Source organism: Podarcis vaucheri (assembly GCF_965113315.1).
Source record: "Podarcis vaucheri genome assembly, chromosome: Z".
Taxonomy (NCBI): Eukaryota; Metazoa; Chordata; class Lepidosauria; order Squamata; family Lacertidae; genus Podarcis; species Podarcis vaucheri.
This window is the reverse complement of record NC_138758.1, coordinates 50,477,923-50,499,108: the sequence shown is the minus strand read 5'-3', so window position 1 is coordinate 50,499,108 and position 21,186 is coordinate 50,477,923. Positions and strand designations below refer to the sequence as shown.

The window sequence follows — 21,186 nt, the reverse complement described above, 5'->3', positions numbered from 1 at the left end:
CCTGGAATTTCAGCTTGATATCTCCTCCCCTATACAAAGCACAGTACTGTCTTACTCTGACTGGCAGCAGCTCTCCAAGGTCTCAAGTTCTGCTTCACCATAAATAGATGGCTGCTGGATGATACATTGGTGCCAATGCAAACTAGCCCTCTGTCAAAAAAAATCATTGCCCTCCTGTAGATCCATTTCCCTCTTTTATCATCCATCCAAAATGTATGCAGTGCCACAGCCACTCCTTGGGAACAAGTCCATGAGCAATTACTTACCACCCCTCCCAGTTAGAATTGATTGTTCCCTTAGCCTCCTTCCCTGAGGACTGCTTCTCCTGGGCAGCTGGCTCAAAAGGCAAAGGCACAGGTTCCCCTGTCATCGCAGTGTTGCCAAGCTGGGTTGGTCCACCATTTCAGTGGTTTTGATCTCTGTGGTTGAGGCTTTTACCAATACTCAGACGTGTCCTCCTTTTCCGGAATGGTTCCTGAGTTTCTGGTTGAGGACTGCAGTACTATTTGGGCATGGCTGAAGCAGCTGCCTCCATGGTGGCCTTGCACCCAGAAGCCACAGATGTGCTGTTGGGGATGCAGGAATGCACAAGATCTCCGTCCCCTCTGCTGGGAGGGGCGTATTGCCACTTGGGACTGCTCATGCGCCTTTGAAACCAAACATGAACACATCGCTCAATGTGGTAGCACTTGGTAACTGAGGGAAAAGAGACTGACTGTGCAACTCAGTCCTAAGCAGCCTTCCTCAGAAGCTCAACAGAGCTCTGCACTCTCCAGTAAGTGTGCAGAGAGTTGCAATCTTAAGAATGGATGCAGACCAGGCACACACAGAAGGCCTTCCTAGGATTTCCCATAACTATTCTTAAAACGTAAAAGCAGCTGCAAAGATGCAGACTGGATCAGGACCAGTCTGGTGCTGGGCGAGCTCCCCCCCCCCATTAAAAAAACACAACAGCCGGCATTTTCTCAATTTAAATTGCCCCTCCCCCAAAGCTGCTATTGCTTATAGTAGAAAACATGCAGGCACACTATGTACGAGCGGCTAAGAGGTGAGGACTAGCCCAGTGCAGAAGAATGGACAGTTGCAGTCAACTGTTATATCTAAAGTGAGTATTGTAATCTTTCTCTCTCTCCTCCCCCCCCCCCCCGCCAATCCTATTCCTCATCTCTGCAGGAAGCCTTAGGCTGTGTTCCTTGCAAATCTCAGGAAGCAGCCAGGACCAGCTTTTTAAACTTGAGAAATCTTTTTGGCTCTGCCGTGCAAAAACTGGAAACAATTCATAATTAGTTAAATGATGCCTATGGAAAATAAACGACTGTCCTGAGAATGCAACACATCCCCTAATTATTTTAGTCCACTGACTCTCGTTAGCCAATGTGTTTACACTGACTGATGGTGTTGGAAAAAGTCTTATGCTGGGTCCAAACAAACAAATCTGAGCATTCAGTTTGCTGACTCTGTAGTTGTCGAAACAGTTTTACAGGGCAAGAAAGCCAATGTTCACCCTGATCCAACGGTTATGATACGCATGCAGTGGCTTTGATGCTTGCAGATGAAGCTCCATGTAAGCTGCAGCTGTTCCATTTGTTTGACTGTTACACTGAACTGAACAGGCAAGCCCTCCCATGGAACTCGACATGATCACTGGAAGCCCTCTGGCGTCTTGGACTATGGGCAGCTACACTTTTGTAAGGTATTTACAAAACTGTTCCTGACTGTGCCTCTCTTCTGTCAAATCTTTTGGGCTAAAATTAATTGGAAGTCTTTTGAAATACTTGAATTTGAAGCATCGGTGCTACTTTCTTGCCTACCCCAGAGTCAGTGAGTTAAGTCCCCACTAGATTGGCCAACGATCCTATTTTAACGCAAGGCTGCACCAACGGACAGTGGCCTAGATGGGGCTGGATGCACGTCATACGAAGACAAAACTTGGTATTGGGAATGGAACTCAGCTTTGCTTTTTTTTAATAAAAAAAATGATATATAAAGTTTCTAGCCCTTAAGGCTAGAAATGTGGGTATCTGGCAGAACTTTAGAAGGCAGGGCACATATTAGGAATGCTTCCCAGGAAGTAAGGAAGGCAAGACTTTCATGCATAGTCCTCCCCGCCCCCCTCCTTGGCAAAACCAGAATGAATCAGGCAAATTATGCTTGATTTGCATAACTGATGCAGGTTGAACCTGACATGGCTTCTTCAGAAGCCAGAGCTATGTCCCCCCCTCCCTCCCTCCCTCCCTCCTTCTTTCTCTCTTTCTTGCTTTGATTAGCTTCACACTCCAGAACAAGGAGTGCCTAGGACTGTGGTGTAAACTGGGCAACAGGGGCTTCGGACACCAGTGATACCAGATAAAAGGGAGGTCTCACAAGGTGATGCCAGCTGCAGAAACTCAGCCAAGTTTTTCTTGAAAAAGAAGCAGATTGTTTTGTTTGTAGCATGTTGCAATTGTGCATGTCTTGGCTAAAAATACCCTTCTAAAGAGCAGGCAGTCAAGATCAATATTTATTTAAGAAGAGAGGGAAAATTGGGGGGGGGGATGTAAAGCACTTTTTAAATTGTAAAACCAATGTCTGTTTTGTTACCTACTTTTACTGTTGTGCTTTGTAAATGTCTTATTTGTGTAATAAATAAAGTTAACGCAAGTCGAAGTGCTGGCACTTACATCAAAGGAAACGGTGCAATTCCATTTTTCTTTTATTTCAGAAATGCTTCTGCAGCCCTAGAATTCCAAAGGCAGCCCGCCCCATCACCTTTGTTGAGAACACCGATGTTCGTGGCAAATGGGTTTCATTCTCCCCCTTTGCCAAACCAGTTATTAAAAACCGTCGCTTCTGAGCTCGCCGTTACAACAGCCAATTAATATCCAAGTGCAGGGGAAAGATCCACTGTAGCTTGTGGGTGTGTGTGCAACCGGTATATAATATGGTGTTGAGAGACGGCAAGGCAGCCTTTTGAGTTAATTCTTTTGTGCTCACAATATAGACTATAAAAAGCCTACCAGGTTGCACACCTTGTGGGAATATTATAGTAAATATAGGGTGATTATTTGCACAATTTCCTCTTAATGTTGCTTATGAAGTGAGGGGTTTACATCTTATTTGGTTAGCGAAGGTAACAAAAAACTACCCTAATGGAGAAATTATAGGTGCAGAGTCCTTGAGCAGGGAAGCAGAAGGCTTCAACGGGAAGTCTGTTTCTCTGTTTTCCTTAATGAGGCTTACTCCTTTGGCTTGAAACCAATGATCTCGTCCCAACCTTTCCGACAGGTCTTAACAATCCAGTCATGTTCATCATCATCTGAGGGGGTGAGAAACAAAAGAAGCATCAATAATGAGTCAATTCAGACTGCCCTCCTTGCCTTATTGGATGTCCCTTTTTGCCAAATGGACAAAGGTGCATTTAAAAGGTGTTCCATTCAAAGATGTTCATTGTATTCCTGTGATATGGGGGGAACAGTTCATGTTAGATGCTGGTAAGCATAAAAATAAGCACAGATCAGAGCCACAACAGTCCCTGAAACTTCTGAAGGTGCAGGAAGGAAAAACACAGAAGAAAACAATTTCAGGTTATCACAAAACCTTTGTGACTCTTGTTACAATAAAAACAAAACCAGCATTTTGGGTGGCATGTAAAAATAGCTCACATTTACAAGGATTGTCAATTTGATATAATCTTTTTAAACTGCTCAATTCATTAATTTAAATCATTTTGCAGAGTGCCAAAATTTTGACACAGGTGCCTTTGTTCGGCATCCTCAAGCAAGTGCAAGATAATTTGATTAAATTGGCTTTCACCAACCTGGTGCCCCCAGATGTTTTGGACTACAAGTCCCATCAGCCCCAGCATTATACAGGCATGTTGGCTGGGGCTGATGAGAGTTGTAGTCCAAAACACGTGGAAGACACCAGGTTGGCAAAGACTGGATTAAATCATTGAGATTTACCACACATTGTCAGAAGGAATATTTTAATTATTTTCATTCAAGCATTTTAAACTGGAAGGGTTTCAAAAAAGAAACTAGTGTCTTCAACACACCAATTGGGATTGTTACACACAGATTAACTGGGCTCATCCACACTTTTGCTTGGCCCATATTTTGATAGTACTATGTACTGATTAATTCCTCTGAGTCCGAGAGCTTTTCTTGTCATTTTGTAGCTGTGCCTTATGAAAATCGGATCTTACCTGCTGGTTCAGATCTTCTTAGATGCACGGAAAACCTGAAAAGAGATTTTGCTTAACCAAGCTTCAATTTAGTGGGTAAGATTGGATTTTAGCAAGGCACAGTTGCAGAATAACAAGAAAAGCTCTTGGACTGGGGTGGGTGGGTGGTGGGCAGGAATTAAATGGCACACAAATACTGAGTCAAGCAGAAGTGTGGATGACCCCACTGACCAAAGTGTTAGTTGACGGATCTGCTTAACCCATTAAAGGTTAAAGCCCTACTGTTAGCATAAAATTATACCACCTTCCCAGATCTATTGGCACTTAGGTCTGGTTGAAATCAGGGTTTTATTCTTCCCCTCCTCCTGCAAGAATCCTAGAGACAATATGTGTGACCTCATTCCTTGTTTCATCCCGTTATAAGCAGACCTTATTCTCATATTTGTGTGCAGCTGCAGCCAAATGCAATGCTAACGCTTCAGCTTAAAATGTGTTTTTCCTGTTCCATCAACTTCAACAGGATTTGTTTTCAAATAAGCATGGTTAGCACTGCAGCCTAAGCCAAAAAACTGACATCTTAACCACCTTTGGGGCAAAAAGTTATTAAACACAAGTTCGGTTGAAATTAATGGAAATAATGGTGCTCTCTTGCAGCCCCTATTCATTTTAGCAGGCTCAGTCAGCATAACTGCCCAGCAGAATGCACCCTTTAAAAGTTGGCATTGGAGATTACATTTCCCTATCCAAACCCTTGCTCCCTACCCCCTTGTTTAAGTAAACCCCATACCACAGCAAGCCAAATCGTCTTAAATCACGGCACTATTTGCCACGTCAGCATCCTGCCCTTCCTGCCAGGAGGCTCAGGGCTATGCGTTTCTTTTCTCTCCTACAGCCCAGTGAGGAGGGCAAGGCTGGGAGTGAATGACTGGCCCAAGGTCACCCGGTGAGCTTTGCAGCTGAGCCAGGGATCTGAAGCCAGGCTTCTGTGGCTGCTGCTACAATCAATCCACTGAACCAAACTCCTTCAAAACCTCAGTGGCAAAGCACCTGCAAAAGCCCCAAGCTCAATCCCTGGCATCCCCAGGTAGGGCTTGGAAAAACCTCCATCTGAAACCCTGGCAAGCCATTACCAGTCATAGAACCACAGAATTATGGAGTTGGAAGGAACCACAAGGGCTATCTAGTCCAATTCCTGCAATGCAGGCAACTTTTAGCCCAACATGGGGCTCGAATCCACGATCCTGAGATTAAGAGTCATTGTGGACAATATACCAGTCATTGTGGACAATACAGAGCTAAGATGAATGAATGGTTGGACTCAGTATAATACAGCTTCCTCCAAAAAGGCTCAATTATTAAGTTGGGTGAAACATAGCATTGCTTTCTTTTCAAGTAAGGTACCTGCTCTGGCCTCCATGCTTGAAGGCATTATTTGCTGGCATAAGGCCTGATGCTCCCAGTTAGAAGATATTGAGTGGGAAAAGTCTCTGTTCAAGACCTAGCTAGCAGGACTCGTGGTCAGGGATGATAGGAGCTGCAGTCCAGCAACAGCTGGGGAACCAAGGTTGAGAAACACTGGATTACTCGATCACCCAAGGGCTGCAAATCACAGCTGAGGTTAAGCTTGTCTTTCAACTGCTTTCCAGACAGCTTGTGTGCACTGGTGTTTATTTGTAAGATGTGGGGTATCGCAAACCAGAGACATGCTTCAGATTTGGTAGATCCTGGAAGGCAAAGATGCGTCACATTTAAAGCCTGGGGAGCTGTTTCAGTCACCACGAATGGGAATGGTTCTTGACTGGCCAAAATAATGGAACACAAGGCATTTTCCAAGCTCCTCTGTTCTTGTGGTAGGATAAGTCTGGCCTCTCTCAATCCAAGAGTTGTGGTGAGGATCTATAAAAAATGTCCATGTCCAGTACCAGTTAGAATACCAGCTGAGGAAGTCAACAAGGTAGGGCTTGCGCCTTTGTGCTCCTGCAGGCACCTGACTAGGTAAAGGTAACGGGACCCCTGACCATTAGGTCCAGTCATGACCGACTCTGGGGTTGCAGCGCTCATCTCGCTTTATTGGCCCAGGGAGCCAACGTACAGCTTCCGGGTCATGTGGCCAGCATGACTAAGCCGCTTCTGGCGAACCAGAGCAGTGCACGGAAACACCGTTTACCTTCCCGCTGGAGTGGTACCTATTTATCTACTCGTACTTTGACATGCTTTCAAACTGCTAGGTTGGCAGGAGCTCACCCCGTCACGGGGATTCGAACCGCCGACCTTCTGATTGGCAAGCCCTAGGCTCTGTGGTTTAACCCACAGTGCCACCCGTGTCCTGGGCACCTGACTAGCCACTGTGTAAAACAGAATGCTGGACCAAATGGGCCTTTGGGGGTCTCTTCTTAGAATCACAGAATTGTAGAGTTGGAAGAGACCCTGAGGATCATCTAGTCCAACCCCCTTGAAAGGCAGGAATCTCAACTAAACCATCCATGACAGATGGCCAGCCAACCTCTGCTTAAAAACCTCCAAGGAAGGAGAGTCCAACACCTTCCAGGGGAGTCTGTTCCACTGTCAAACAGCTCTTACTGTCAGAAAGTTATTATCACATACACTTTTAAGTTCCAACGCCCATGTATTTGGAAGAGAATCCATGACCAAATCTGTGCTGAATGACTTGGGGCCATGACACCACAGGTCTGCAGGGCCCTGGCAGCTTGTGAAGAGGCTCAAACCTGTTGGAAACTAAAGAGTTAAAAGAGATGGGCTGAGCATACTACTTCTGCCACCCTAAAAGGAGGAGGCTGCCTGATAATCACTGTAGTTGCTGGGTATTTGAATCAGTGCAGCTGCAGCCTCTTCAGCAGTCACCCCTGAAACAAGACAAACTGGGTTTATTGTACTAAGCGAATGTTCAGGCTCCTCCTTGATTGTTCGTAATTGGCGGCCAGGGACTTAACAGCCTCTCGACCACCCTTTTTACACTTTACCTGACTGTGCAGCTAACAATTTAAATCACAGATGCCGATCTGGCTTGGCAGCAGCTGCTTGTTAACCACGCAGATCCCCTCGTGCCATCCCCGGCGGCTTCCATAACCCCACAACACCAGGGTGAGCATGGAGAGTTGTGTTTCATCCATATTTAAAGCAGAATTAAAGCCTGGAGTTTGATTAGTGCTCCCCAGACAGCAAGTTGTAATTACTTTTTTTCCCCCTTTTTGCAAAGGCTGGGTTATATTAATGCGAACACCAAAGCACATCTTCACCTTCATATGTGATTTCCTCTGGGTTGTCTTTTTTTGGTTTTTTTAAATGTGGTGGTAGGGAGTCGGGGTGGGGAGAGAAAGAATACAAATACTCTTTAATCAACTGGAAATTATCACCCCGGCGCAATTAGGCAGCTCTCCACATTGTGGGTGAGAATCAAATCCACGCTTGCTCGTTTCATATTTTAAAAGTTCTTTCTTTCTCCATTGTCCCCTTTTTGGTGGCCCCAGTTCATGGTGAAGTAGAAATCACTTAGACGGGGATGGGTGGGGGGCAGGGAAGGACTTCAGCGCGTGAAGCAACAAAAGAAAGTTGCTCTCTGTAGAAAGGAGAAATGGGCCACCCAGGAACACTTAGCAATAAAAAGATAAAGCAATGGTGGATGTTCCAAGGCATTCTACACTAGCTCAGGAAGTATGACAGGTGTCAGCAGGCCAGGTGAAGATCTGCCCAGAATCCCTGGAAGGTGCATCCAAGCACCAGCTTCTCTCTGGGTCAGTTTTGTTTCCCAAAATCAAGCCATGGTCAAAGCACAATTTTGCAAGAGGGGCAGAAATGTCCCCTGCCTAATACCCTGGAGAGCTGCCGCCACTCAGCATTGACAGTACTGAGCCAGATGGGTCAATGGCCTGACTTGAAATAAGGTAGGGGTTCATATGTCCTTATATTCTCTCTCCTACACCACCAACCATGGCGCCCGTCCCCGACTTCCTTGCCAACCCAACACTCAATTTTTACCTTGGTCACTTGCTGCCTGCAGTACTTTTCCACCCTTGGGCTGGACACCTGGCCCCCAGAAGAGCTCAGGCTAACCTTGGGGATAAAAAGAAGGCCCCATGCTAGGGCGATCTTTGCAGCGGAGCATTTGCTCTGAATCAATTCTCACGTGCATAAGAACAGCTCTCCTAGGCAGGACCAAATGTTCACCTAGTCCAGCATCTTGCCTTCCACAGTCACCACCCAGATCCTCCAGGAAGTTCACAAGCTAGGATTGAAAATGTATGATTGCATGATCATATGATATGCTATGGTATGATTATATATGATTGCTTGTATGATATGATTATGTGACTGTGTGATATGAATGTATGATTTGATATGATTGTATGATATTCTGTTATATGGCAGTACAGTATGATATCCTGCCAACCTAGTAGTTTGAAAGCACGTCAAAGTGCAAGTAGATAAATAGGTACTGCTACGGCAGGAAGGTAAATTCCGTGCACTGCTCTGGTTCGCCAGAAGCGGCTTAGTCATGCGTGCCACATGACCTGGAAGCTGTCTGCAGACAAACGCCGGCTCCCTTGGCCTATAGAGCGAGATGAGCGCGCAACCCCAGAGTCATCCGCGACTGGACCTTTACCTTACAGAATGATATAGGACTGTATTATAGGATAAGATCTGTGATGTGATATTATTATATATGCTATGGTTGTAGGGTATATGATTGAATAATATATATGATATGATTGTATGACACGATTGTATGATTGACTGACTGACTCTAAATAGCGCTCACTAATGGTTTCTAGTCATCCTGGGAGAAAGTGACAAGTGGGGTGCTGCAGGGTTCTGTCCTGGGCCTGCTGTTGCTCAGTGTCTTTATAAACGACTTGGATGAAGGAACTGAGGGGATGCTCATCCAACTTGCAGGTGACATCGTACTGGCAGAGATAGCTAATGCCGCAGAAGACAGAATTAGGATTCAAGATGACCTTAACAGACTGGAGAACTGGGCACAAGCTAACAAAATGAATTTCAACGGGGACAACTGCCACGTTCTGCACTTGGGCATCTAGAACCAGCTGTACAAATATAAGATGGCAAATGCTGGCTTGCCATTGGAACATGTGAAAAGGATCACAACGTGATGCAGCAGGGGGGGAAAAGGAAGGGGAAAAAATGCTAACGCTATTCTAGACCACATCAACAGAAGTACTGTATATTGTCCATATCAAGGGAAGTAATAGCACTGCTCTATTCTGCCTTGGTCAGAGTCAGACCACTCCTGCAGTCATGTGTCCAGTTCTGGGCACCACAATGTAAGGAGGATATTGACAAACTGGAACACGTGAAGAGGCAGGTGACCAAGTTGATCAAGGAAATCAGGCCTTATGAGGAATGGTGGAGGGAGTTGGGTATGTTTAGCCTGGATAAGAGCAGACTGAGGGGAGGTGGCCATCTTCAACTACCTAAAGAGCTGTCACATAAGATGGAGCAAGTTCATTTTCTCTTACTCCGGAGCGTGGCACCCAAACAAATGGATTCAAGTTACAAGAAAGGAGATTCTGACTAAACAGCAGGAAGACCTTTTGACAGTTTAAGAGCTGTTCAACAGTGGAGCAGACTCCCTCAGGAGAGGTGGACTCTCTTTTCCTTGGGGGTTTTTAAGCAGAGGTTGGATGCGATCTGTCATGGGTGCTTTAGTTGAGATTCTGCATTGCAGGGGATTGGACTAGATAACCCTCAGGTTCCCTCCCAGTTCTATGAGTCTATGAGCTGATTTGGAGTGGTACACTGCCTCTGAATCTGGAGGTTTTATCTAGCCATCATTTCCAAATTCTGTGGTCGGACCTCCATGAGTCTGTCAAATTCCCTTTCAAAACCATTTAAGCTTGGGGTCATTACCACACCTTGTGAATGTAAAGTTTGTAAGTTAATGATGCACTGTATGAAGAAGTTCTTTTGTCGTGGCTGTCTCTCCTGAACTGAGTGGCAATCAAGTCAACTGAGTGACTTCCTAAGCTATACTGTTATAGGGGGAAGGATGGAGAAGATACATTTCTCTGCTCCACGTATTAATTTACAAACCTCAATCATGCCCCCTCCCCCTTAACACTACTCGGGTTTTTTGTTAATTAAGAAGTCTACCTCTTCCCTAAGCTGCCCAAATAGGTCCTTGCACTATTAAGAAATGGTGGGGCCCCATCTGTGGCTTGCTTTTATAAGAGAAATGGGGTAAATGCGATCTGTACGAACCTGTAAAAATCCATGAACTTCCCTGTCCCAGAAAGCATTTAAAAGCAAAATGCAAAATAGTGCATTTTTAAACAGTGATTTTGGGAAATGTCCTGTGAAACCTCTTCACACTGGAGAAGCATGAAGACACTTCTCCAGCCCAGGGCCTTGCCTACTCATGGAACCCCCCCCCCCACTGTACTCCACTGCAACTTGGCTGACAAGCGGAAACTTTAAAATACTCAATTAACCTTCACCCCATAATGCTTTACTCTCTCATTTCCATTTAACTCATACAATTCCAAATTGCCCATTAAAAGGAAATTCCCAGCCTGGATGACATTTTTTACACTTGTTAATGTTACACGACACAGTTGCCCACAAGCTGTAAAGCAGCATGCATCACAATCTTCTCAGCGTCTGCACTGGGAGAGCTAAAACCCAAACACTCCCTGTTATTCTTGGCAAGCTGAGGATTGGAACTTAAACCTTTGCAGGTTTCATAGCAGCAATTGTTTTAAGGTCCGGAAACCGGGAGAATTCAGATCTTGCCATCTTGCCCAGGGCAGGCTCTTGGTCAACTGTGATTGGCAGCCGCTCCCCACGGCATCAGGCTGAGGTTGTTCCCAGCCCTGTTACCCAGTATCTTCATCAACATTATCATCATCATTTACAAACCACTTAATATGCAAACTCCCTAAGCAGTTTACATGAAACGCAGAAAGATAATTAAAAGAAGAATGTATATACAACATTTAAAACCAAAGATACAAAGGAATACATCATTAAACCAGAGAAGCTATCAATAAAACATTGAGTTAAATACTGATAAATAATAGAACAGAACAATGTGATGAATTTTATAGGCCCAGGAATGCTTATTTAAACAGATGTCTTCAGGAGGTGTATAAAGCTTGCCACTGTTTCTGCTTCATGAACAGCACATGGGTGTTCTAGAGAATGGGTGGAATTCTGAGCACTGGCCATCTTGACTGGGGTGGATGTGAGTCCAACAACAGGTTGGGAGTCCACAGGTCCTCACTCTTGTGATTTAAAACATAAAACCAGCACCAGAATTTTGGGGGCTCTCAGACAAGGCATCCTCTGTGGAACCCCTAACCTAGAAGGTGCCTGCTTCGAAGAGATCTCTATGGATTATTTTGGGAAATGGTGGGTGGCTATCACCTCCATGATGCACACTGGAGGTGTGGTGGGGAGATGCTTAAATTCCTCCCCTCCACATCTCCCCAGGGAGACCTGCTTTGAAAATGGCTCAAATATATGTATTGCCAGGAAGATGTTGCTGAATTACAATTTCCATCAGCCCCAGAATGCATATTCAGTGGCCACATGTGTTGGGAGTCAGTTCAGCAACATTGCCATAGGAGATGAGTAGAAAAGATGGCCAGGAGAGAAAGTTACAGGTGCTGTTATTTATTTAGAGTCTATCCCCAGGAATTTAGAATATTTAGTATCTATCCCCAGGAATCTCTCAAACTGCCTCACAGAAGGTTCTAACAATAAAAATCACTGTCTGATATCAGTCTGATATCAGGAACTGATATGCTGGTGCCAGGATTATTCAGGTGGCATTTCCTGCCCTCATCATTGAGCTTGTCCTTCAGTCTGTGCCTACTAGCAGCACTAAGGTCCTCTGGGGCAATGGAGTGGTGCTCAGCCCACAATGGAGACTAGCCTTCCCTTGTTGGCTGTTGCCAAGAGACAGCTCCCAAAGACGTATTTTAAGGCAAGAGAGCACCATCCTCCACAGCTGCATTCCAGAGCTCTGGGGTGCTGTTTCTGCTAAGGTGCCTCAGCCCTATGGGTAAATGGCCCTTGGAATAGGGTTGCCACCCTGCTTGAGCGGGGAGGAGAGAGAAGAGAGAACAGCCTGGAAAGGGTTGCCTCTGTCAACTGCTGGAGGTTCCAGCTGAAGTGCCTCCTCCTCTCTGCAGCTGACACCACAGAAACCCATCTTGCTCCTTGGAGGGTTGTCAAATGACTGCTGAAGACAGCAACACGAAAAGACAATAGGAGATCAAATGCTGGGTTTCTGTTCGCCCAGTTCAGGAAGGGGGGAGCTTAGAGAGAACTTCAGCAGTGAGCTCTGACAATGAGCCACGACAAAGTAAAGGGAGTTCTTCCTACTAATGAAACTTTCTTTAAATCCTAGGAGTAGACAGATTTTTTGCATTCATATATTTATATGGTACAACTCCATGGTCATTTTTAAAAACTCAGGAGATGATTCTTCAGCATGCTTAGATGGGCTGTGATCTTAAATATTGCTTTGTTTCTTATATAAAATGCTCTGCATTTAGGAAAAATTACAAAAAGGTTCCATTTCTGGTTAAAGGGTTTTGAGTTACCCCTGCTGAGCCTTGGAGAAGTGCTGGCAGTTGGAGCAGGGAGTTCTGTGTGGAAGGTCTGAAGCTCTTGTCATTGCTATAAGGTCAGCCATTAATCTCTCATGTTGTGACTGGGCAGTATGGCCCAGGATGAAGGGTGGTCAACAGCAGCTTTCACCAAACTGGTGCCCCTCAGCTGCTTTGGACTTTCAACTTGAGGTCCAAGATGCCCGGCCTGCTGGGAGCTGTAGTCCAAAACCTGTAGTCCCAGGTTCAATCTCCAGCTCCTCCAATGAAAGCCAATGTAGCACAGTGGTTAGAATGCTAGACTAGGGCTTGGAAGACCAGGGTTCAAATCCCCACTTGGCCAGGCACTCTCTCTCAGCCTAAGCTACCTCATAGGGTTATTGCAGGGATAAAATAGGGAGGGTATTTAGAAGAGTGTGGTGTTTATGCAACCTTGAAGTCTTTGGAGAAAGGGTGGGATATAAATCTACTAATAAATAAATACAGGATCAGCAGAAAGAAATGGGAGACCTTTATCTGCCTGAGGCTCTAGAGAGCCACTGCCAGTCACAGCAATGGGCAATAAAGCGGCTGCCCACATCTCAAAACCATCAAGCGGCGCTTCCAAGCATTAGGTTTATGCATTGAACTGTATGGCAATATTTCTGGCATTCCCAGCCCAAGCAGAAAAATGATCAATAAACGGGCAGCAAACTATAGCATGTTAAAAACAAGAACAACCCACGTCCCATCTACCTCTCCTCTGCTCACGTAGCTATGTGATGGAAAACCAGCAAAACAATTGGCACAATTTGGTTTTGTTCCATGCTCAGGAGCAGAGACTAAAAGTGCTCACAATTAATTTCTGCAAAAGCTGAACATTCTTGCAAACAGGTCTGGCGCCCGTTCCTTTGAAGAATACACTGATTACCAACAATTTCTCAGGGCCTGCCACAAACATTATGTCTTTTGTCATGTGAAAAAAAAAGCAAAATCAACCATCTGGCAAATGCCCCAGAGCTAAAATCTTTCACACGGCTTGTAATTCACAATGATTATATATACAAAAGCAAGTAAGAGTTATAGTATAGCATATTTTTTTTTAAAAAAATCAAATAAAAATAAGCAGTGAAGAACTTGAGGTGATTGATCAAAAACCCAGTGTATTTCATTTGCAAAGTGTCTAAATAACCATATTTATTTTTTTGTTTTTTAATGCATTCCTTTTTTTCATTCCTGGAGAGCTGTCAAAGGAGTTCACATTTGTAGGAGTCGGACCTCCTCTGAATTTGGAACAGCAATGAAGAAAAAAGGCAACTGGCATATAAATGACTAAATTGTCCTGTGTTTCAAGGGCCACTTCGCACGCTCTGCTTTCTAAAGGCACAGGTGTGCTCTCAGGAGCCGCTGGAGGGAGGGGAGGCATGTGCCAGTGCAGGCAAGGCAGGAACAGGGGCTCAGCCTTCGTGCCGCCTATGCATGGGACTGAAATGAAAGGCCTGGAGTGTACAGTTTGCGGTTACATGCAAACTGGACCAACATGGGAGGGTGAGAGAAAGTAGCATGATGGAAGGACATTCACACATGACCTTGGTTGGAGCCATTGCAACAGCAGGTGCTCTTTTTGCAAGAAGAGTCATATTTAAGCTGAAGAGCGTTGCCTGGAGAAGGTCCCAGAGTAGAAGAGTAGCTGGTTCAGCCCCCCAGCTACTCTTCAGGTAGGGCTGGGAATGTGACCTCCTGGACACCTTGGAAATCAGCTTCTAGTCAGTTAGCAATAGATGGACTGGTGGTCTGACCATGTATGAGGCAGCTTCTCATACTCCTTTCAGCCTTTCAGGTATGTAGGCTCTGAGATTCTCATACACTCTTCACTCCAAAAAGCCTCTTTACCTCAGCCTCTGATTCTTCCACCTATCACGTTCACAGGCACAAGGCTTCCTCAGCCACTATCCCTGCATGTTCTGCATTGCCACTTAGCTGCATCCTGTTACCAACAAGCAAACAACCTCTCAATTTTCTGACTCTGCCCTCCTTCCTGATACCAATACCCAGATCCTTCTCTCCTGAATTCCTCTGCAACTTTGTTTTTCATCCTGACCTAACAAAACTCCTCTGGCTCTCGTAGGAGCTGAGCTACATTGCTTGGTCAGCAGTCAAAATATTGAACGTTCTTCCCCAGCTGTTAGAACATTTGTGAACATTCTGTGACCTCAAAGTATCTATCATACTCTTTCTTCTGCCATTCGGAAAGGGACCTAAGGCCACTGGGAGGCTGCACGTGCTGCCTCCCAGGAAAAACATCAAGGAGTGGAGCAAAGCCTGGCCTTGCCAATCAGCCAAAGCAGCAGCTATAGGGAAACTGCTTCCTGCTCCTCTCCAGTTGCCTTTCCTTGTTTTTCTGGTTTGTAAGCCTTACGGCAGGGCCTGTCTTTTCCTTCTCCCTGCCTTTGTTTTAGTGATGTGACCTGCTTTGGGGAGACAATAATGGATTGAAAAGCAGAACGAAAATATAGCAAATAATGAAACCCATCTATCTACCTATATATGATGGTACTGAGCAGCACTGAAGACTTGTTTCCCCCTCTTTAGAATCTCACTTCTCACCTTTGCAGGGTCTCCTATCCCGACGTTTGTGATCTCAAGTTGGCAGAGGAAAGAGGAAGAAAGCATGAGGCTAAGAAAAAGCTGATCTCGAGCCCAGCTCTTTAGGAAAACGGCATAACTTAAGCAAGCCCACCAGGGTTTTGCCAAAGGTTTCTGAATGTTTCCTGCCATCTGCTTTTGATGCTTCCAGGACCTGGCCAGCAGCCTGACGGGGTTTTCCTGCCTTTCCTGTAAAGAAGCAGTCCTGGATCTGTTCCCTCTCGCTCCCGACCACTTCCCTGGCTTCTTTTGCACACGGCCTGGCTATTTACCCGCCTATTTTGTCACCTCTGTGGCCTTGAGCCTTGAACGACTTCTCTTGGGGCTACTGGAGTTCCTCTGATGTCAGGCAAGCCCTGGCTCTTTCAATTGTGTTGGTGCCCTTAAAGGAAGGGATGGACTCCTGAGCTGCATCCCATCTTCACACCCATGTCCTCAAAGCAAAAAGAGCCTGGGGGCCCTCCTGGACACTCGGCAGACAATTGCTTTGCAAAGCGGGACATATACAATGGGCCATTTAATCGGGGCTGATACTGTTGTAAGTTTATAGTAATAAAGTGTAACAAAGGAGAGTTCAAAGCGGAGATTAAAAAAAAAAAAAGGAATTCCTAGGCGTTCCCGCCTGGGTTGATCTGTCTAGGTTCCTGTGTTTTTGGAAAGCGTGTGCTTATCATATGCATCAGCAGAGCCACCGCATTCCAGTATTTTGGGCTAGTGCCACCAGGAGCCATTTAGATCTGCTCGTGCTTAGCGGCTGGAAGTAGAGATTACGCCACAAACTCCACACTTATTCCCTGCTCCCTGCCTCACCCACTACAAAGGCCACTAAGATAAGGTTACCAGATTTTTTTCAATGAATCCGGGGACACTTTTCAACCTCAATAGGAATGATAGGATTTTGTATGGGGACTGATTTGTAAATCCGGGGACTGTCCCCAGGCAACGGGGAGGTCTGGTAACCTTACACTAACAGCCGTGTGGTGTGGTGAGTAGAGACCCAGGCTCAAACCTCTGCTTAGCCATGAAGCTAATTGAGGGAAACCCTTTAAGACAAGCCTAGCGGGTGGGAGGCTGTTGAGAAAATTATGGGGAAAACCTAAATATATTAACACTGTATACAACTTTTTTTTATTTTTACCCTGTACCATTATGCCTTATTTGGAAAATTTAACAGTATTCTTATCCTCAGCCTTATCAGAAAAACAATCCTTTACTCACTCTCCAAATTATTAATTCAAACTCAACCATAACATTGAACAGGAGATTGAAAAACTATAACATACATTACTTATTATTTATTAATTTATTGCTCTTATTAGTTGTTTTCTTTATAAGTGGTAACCCAAAGAGACTTACAAAATAATGTATTAGGGATGCATCCTCTAGATTGGCAATACTGAATGAAGCTTATTTGTTTCTTCATAAATAAATATTGTATTTGTGCTTGCTTACTCCTTAAATAACAAGCCAATTTTGCCATAAGAGCATATTCCCAGACTTTTTCATGCCAATCAATTACTGGGTGTATAGATGATTGTCTTCACTTCTTTGCATAAATTACTGTATATGCTGTTAACATATACAAAACAAATTCCTTCTGTTGTGGCCTTCCTGACTCTTACATAATTTAATAAAAGCAGAACAGGATGATGGGGAATTTCATATCCTAAAATTTCAATATTTTTTTACTTCTAATTCCCTCCCCTTCCCTAACCAACTAGACTACAGGAAGACATGGCTGCCATGTCTTTGTAGTTCCAGCCTGACCTCTTATCTTGAAGTTCAAGAAAGAAGTGTGAGGAGCAGCAGGAAGCTGTAAAGTAGAGTGCAACCTAAGACACATTGGTCTAACAAGAAGAGATGTAGAGCCGGCTGTTTTAAAACCCATGTGCTCAAACGTCCAACAAACCATATGTTCCTTTACCTGCTCTTTACTCTGTATCAAATTTAACTGATTGGTTTTTGCTTTTATATGCCTTTTATATTTCATTATTAGTTTCTCAAATTCAGTTTGTTCTTGTACAAAGGGCCAGCTCACCAGGGCCAGCTCACCCACGAGGCAAGGTGAGGCAACACCCTTGGGTGTCAGGACCCATAGGTGCAGCAGATCCGGCCTTCAAGGAACACATCACCTGCTACCACACACTCCTTGCAGGCCGGATCTGCCACTTCCTTAGCAGCGCACCCGTCTTCAATGCTGCCTCTGCAGCAGCCCAGTGAATAGGAGGCGCTGTTGGTCTCCTCCCACCCCTAGGGAAGAAATGGTGGGAGCTGCCCTCTGGGGTCTCCTGGAATTTGCACCTGCCAAGCGTGATTCTGAGCAGGCCCCTCTCTGCTCTACAACAGCCTGTGATTCCCATCTCAACCGCCAGATAAGGTTGATCGCCTTGTTCCTGATGCAGATTCTCACTCACCCCTTCTTCCCTGGTGGGGGGTTTGCATCAGGTGCCAAAATGTTTTGGGCCAGCCTTGCCTTCCACTGAGTCTGATATTCCTGCACACATGATCTGTTCATAAAATGGCAGAATTCTATTTTGCAATTTCCTCTGAATTTCTAAGAAAGAAACAATTGAACCCCAAATTATATATTGCATGCTCCCAAGGTCACCCCCCCCCCATTTCCATAGCTGACATCTTTGTTGCAAGTCCTGAATCCTTGTAACTGAAATTGCATCTGATGGTGAAGGTTTAGGATTCAATAACTAGACCATTAGAAGTACATAGTAAGTACACAAATATTGTATTGCAGATCTGATTGACAAAGCCATACCTGCATTCCTCAGAAACCGGTGGTGGTAATCAACAACCACTCTGGTTTTGGGGTTATAGAAGCCGTCACCACAGTCATAGCAGCCTGCTGGGATGACCCGAGGAGGATCCAGGTTTGTAAGCTGGGAAATGCCTTAAAATTGAAAACAGGCTGATATCAGCATAAGAAGAAGTCACTTAAAATATCCAGGTCTTTAAAGAGAATAGCCAATAAATAATCACTTATATTGGGGGATATGATATCATCTTGATCCAAAGCTTCAAGGGACTCCCATGTACATGCCTTGTGAGCAAAGGCTATGCATCCATTTTAATACTGAAGAAAAGCCCTCTGCATCCCACCTAGGCATCAGGTCTGTGGGGTCAGGGCACAATAGCCAATGAAAACACAGCAGTAGGTGACAGCAGCCAATGTGGGCAGTGGAACAAGGTATGGGAGCAAATAGCAACGAAGAGGAAGGAAGCAGAAGCTATTTATTTGGTTAGCTGCTGCCAACCCCAGCAGGTTGGGGGGTGGGTCTGAAGTGGCCTGAGGGCCACCTATTGAGGCTTCTTCTTCTTAGAAAGTAAAAAGGTAAAGGGACCCCTGACCATTAGGTCCAGTCGTGACCGACTCTGGGGTTGTCGCGCTCATCTCGTTTTATTGGCTGAGGGAGCCAGCGTACAGCTTCCGGGTCACATGACCAGCATGACTAAGCCACTTCTGGCGAACCAGAGCAGTGCACAGAAACGCCTTTTACCTTCCCGCTGGAGCGGTACCTATTTATCTACTTGCACTTTGACGTGCTTTCGAACTGCTAGGTTGGCAGGAGTCTTAGAAAGTAGTCCCTCTCAATTAATGCAGTTGGTCTGTTACATTGAAAAGCTTAAACAAGGCAGTACCGGCTGGCTTCAGGCCTCTGCAGATTTCTGTATAAAACCTTCTGTCATAGCCATCACAATAATGCCATTTGTTGTCTTCATACTCCAGTCCATCTGCAAAAGTATATTTCCCCTGCAATGGAAAGTTTGGGGTTAACGACAGCTCTGTTGGATAAAGAACAGAGCATGTTGCTTCCCCACAGTGATCAACCAGATGCCACTGGGAAGCCCACAAACAGCGGATGGTCTATGAACACACCAGAGAACATGGAGACTCTGTTTTGCTCTCAAGGGTAATGGGGTGCTGATAGAGGTACGTAGGAATTTTAGAGTATACCTCCTGGATCAGATCAGATTGATTAGAAGTTGTTTTAAATTGCTTTTAATATTTCTTTTAGTGCCTACCCCTGGGCCTTAGGGTGAGGGGAAGGCAATAAACAAAAATGGAAATGGGAGCTTGAAATAACATAATAAAACAGCAAATTAAAACAAACCAGCAAATGGATGCTGGCCTAGCTTCTGAAGAGAGGAGCAGCTGCAATATGGCCTCTGAAATGGATCCCAGTTGAAAGGCAGGGTTGCCTTCCCCAGTCTGAGGAACCAATGAAGTTGTTTTGACCTGCAGCACCCATAACCCCAGATGTGGTGGCCATGGGTCCAACTTGAATAAAATATTGGGGGGCAGGTAAGCCCTGTCCCACATAACTGATCACATGATGTGGCACACGCATACCATTTGAATGGAAATGCCCATAAATTTGGGGAGGGCCTCCAATATTTTTTGGGGGGGAGGCGAAGGGACCTTGGCCCCCTAGGAGTTGGCTCCTCTGGTGGTGACTGAGGCTGAGGGGCACCACAAGAGGGAAGAGTGCTCCAGATGTACATGTATGTGCTGTATACCTCTATGGATATTCCATTTTCCCAAGTCCCTTCATATTTGCTTCCTCCAGGGAAGTGCAAAACACCTTTGCCGTGAAACATCCCATCTTTCATTTCGCCTACATACTTCGTTTCTGTTGGGAGGGTGTAAGAGCCCTTGCCCTCCAACCTGCAGAAAAGTCCACAGGGAGAATACAATATAACACAACCAACAAAGGGGTCAGACTGTTTAGATTAGGAGTCCCAACATGCACACCTAAGGGTGGTGGTGGTAATAAGATTGTTCATTCTGCACCACTTTTCTATCAAAACATCCAGAGTGTTTTTCAGCTTTTTAAAAAAAAAGTGTGGGGGAGATAATCATAAAACAGTAAATAAAAAATAAAAGAAGCAGCAGCAAGAAGTCTGAGCAGCTGAAACCAACTGTCACAGGAGAATAAATAATATTGGGTGATATCTAACTCACTCATACTCAGAGTAGACCCACTGATGTCGTTAAAAGCATTGCCATTTTTTTTTAGTGAAATCTAATATTAGTCATTATCAGAAAAGTATCCATGGAAATACATGGATATCAATGGGTCTACTCTGAGAATGACTAATACTGGATATCGTTAACACACATGGCGTTTTAAAAACAGGATGAAACCGTTTACATGTATGTAATATTTTGATTAGCACAGGAGGGGGGCTCATTCACGTAAGGTATTTTGCTTAACAGACACGGGAAAAACATAGTTCATGGGGGGGGGGTCCGCTCACACGTTGTTGTTTTTAACACGGACACAAGGAAAAACCCGTACACTTGTTTTTAAAACAAACACAGGTGGGGAAATCGTTCAGATGTAGTTGGTTTTCTTTTTAACACACAGGAAAAACCATTCGCATATAGCACTTTTTTTAGCACGAACACGCGAAAAAACCCTTCACACGTAGTGTTTTCCCCCCAACACGGGAGTCATTACTCGCCCGCCCGCCCGCCCTGCCTCCCTCCCGACCTGCCGTTGACGCGCTCCCCTCGGTAGTAGCTGCCGGTGTACTCCATGCCCGGCCACCCGCGCTCAGGTAGGCCAGGCCCGGCTGTTGGAGCGCAGGCCCCGGCAAACTGCGGTTGCCACAGCAACGAGCCGCCAGCCGGGCGGGCGGGCGGGGGGAGGAGGAGCGTGAAGAGCGGCAAGCGGACCAACCCTCTGCGAGAAGGAGCTTTTAGCCACGCCCCCTGGGTCCCTCCTCTGAGGCGGAAAGGCTAAATGCGCATGCCCAAATCCTCCTCGTGTTCGCACATTGACGGAGTGAGTG

General features: G+C 45.3%; 1 protein-coding gene across 1 annotated transcript; it reads right to left on the bottom strand.

Moving 5' to 3' along the window:
- Window positions 1-2,669: 2,669 nt before the first annotated feature.
- MORN5 (MORN repeat containing 5) lies at window positions 2,670-21,045 on the bottom strand. The gene is made up of 5 exons (XM_082209029.1): window positions 20,886-21,045; window positions 19,909-20,056; window positions 19,030-19,141; window positions 18,149-18,280; window positions 2,670-3,295 (listed from the first exon to the last, which is right to left on the bottom strand). Exons 1-5 carry the CDS (start codon window positions 20,930-20,932, stop codon window positions 3,216-3,218), a joined length of 519 nt encoding a protein of 172 aa, XP_082065155.1. The 5' UTR covers window positions 20,933-21,045; the 3' UTR covers window positions 2,670-3,215.
- Between the last annotated feature and the right edge of the window lie 141 nt (window positions 21,046-21,186).

Coding starts and splice junctions, on each gene's coding strand:
- MORN5 (XM_082209029.1), bottom strand. CDS start 20,932: ATGGAGTACACCGGCAGCTACTACCGAGGGGAGCGCGTCAACGGCAG. Junction 20,057..20,885: donor GGGGAGCGCGTCAACGGCAG/GTCGGGAGGGAG, acceptor ACTTTTCTGCAG/GTTGGAGGGCAAGGGCTCTT. Junction 18,281..19,029: donor CAGAGGCCTGAAGCCAGCCG/GTACTGCCTTGT, acceptor TTCAATTTTAAG/GCATTTCCCAGCTTACAAAC.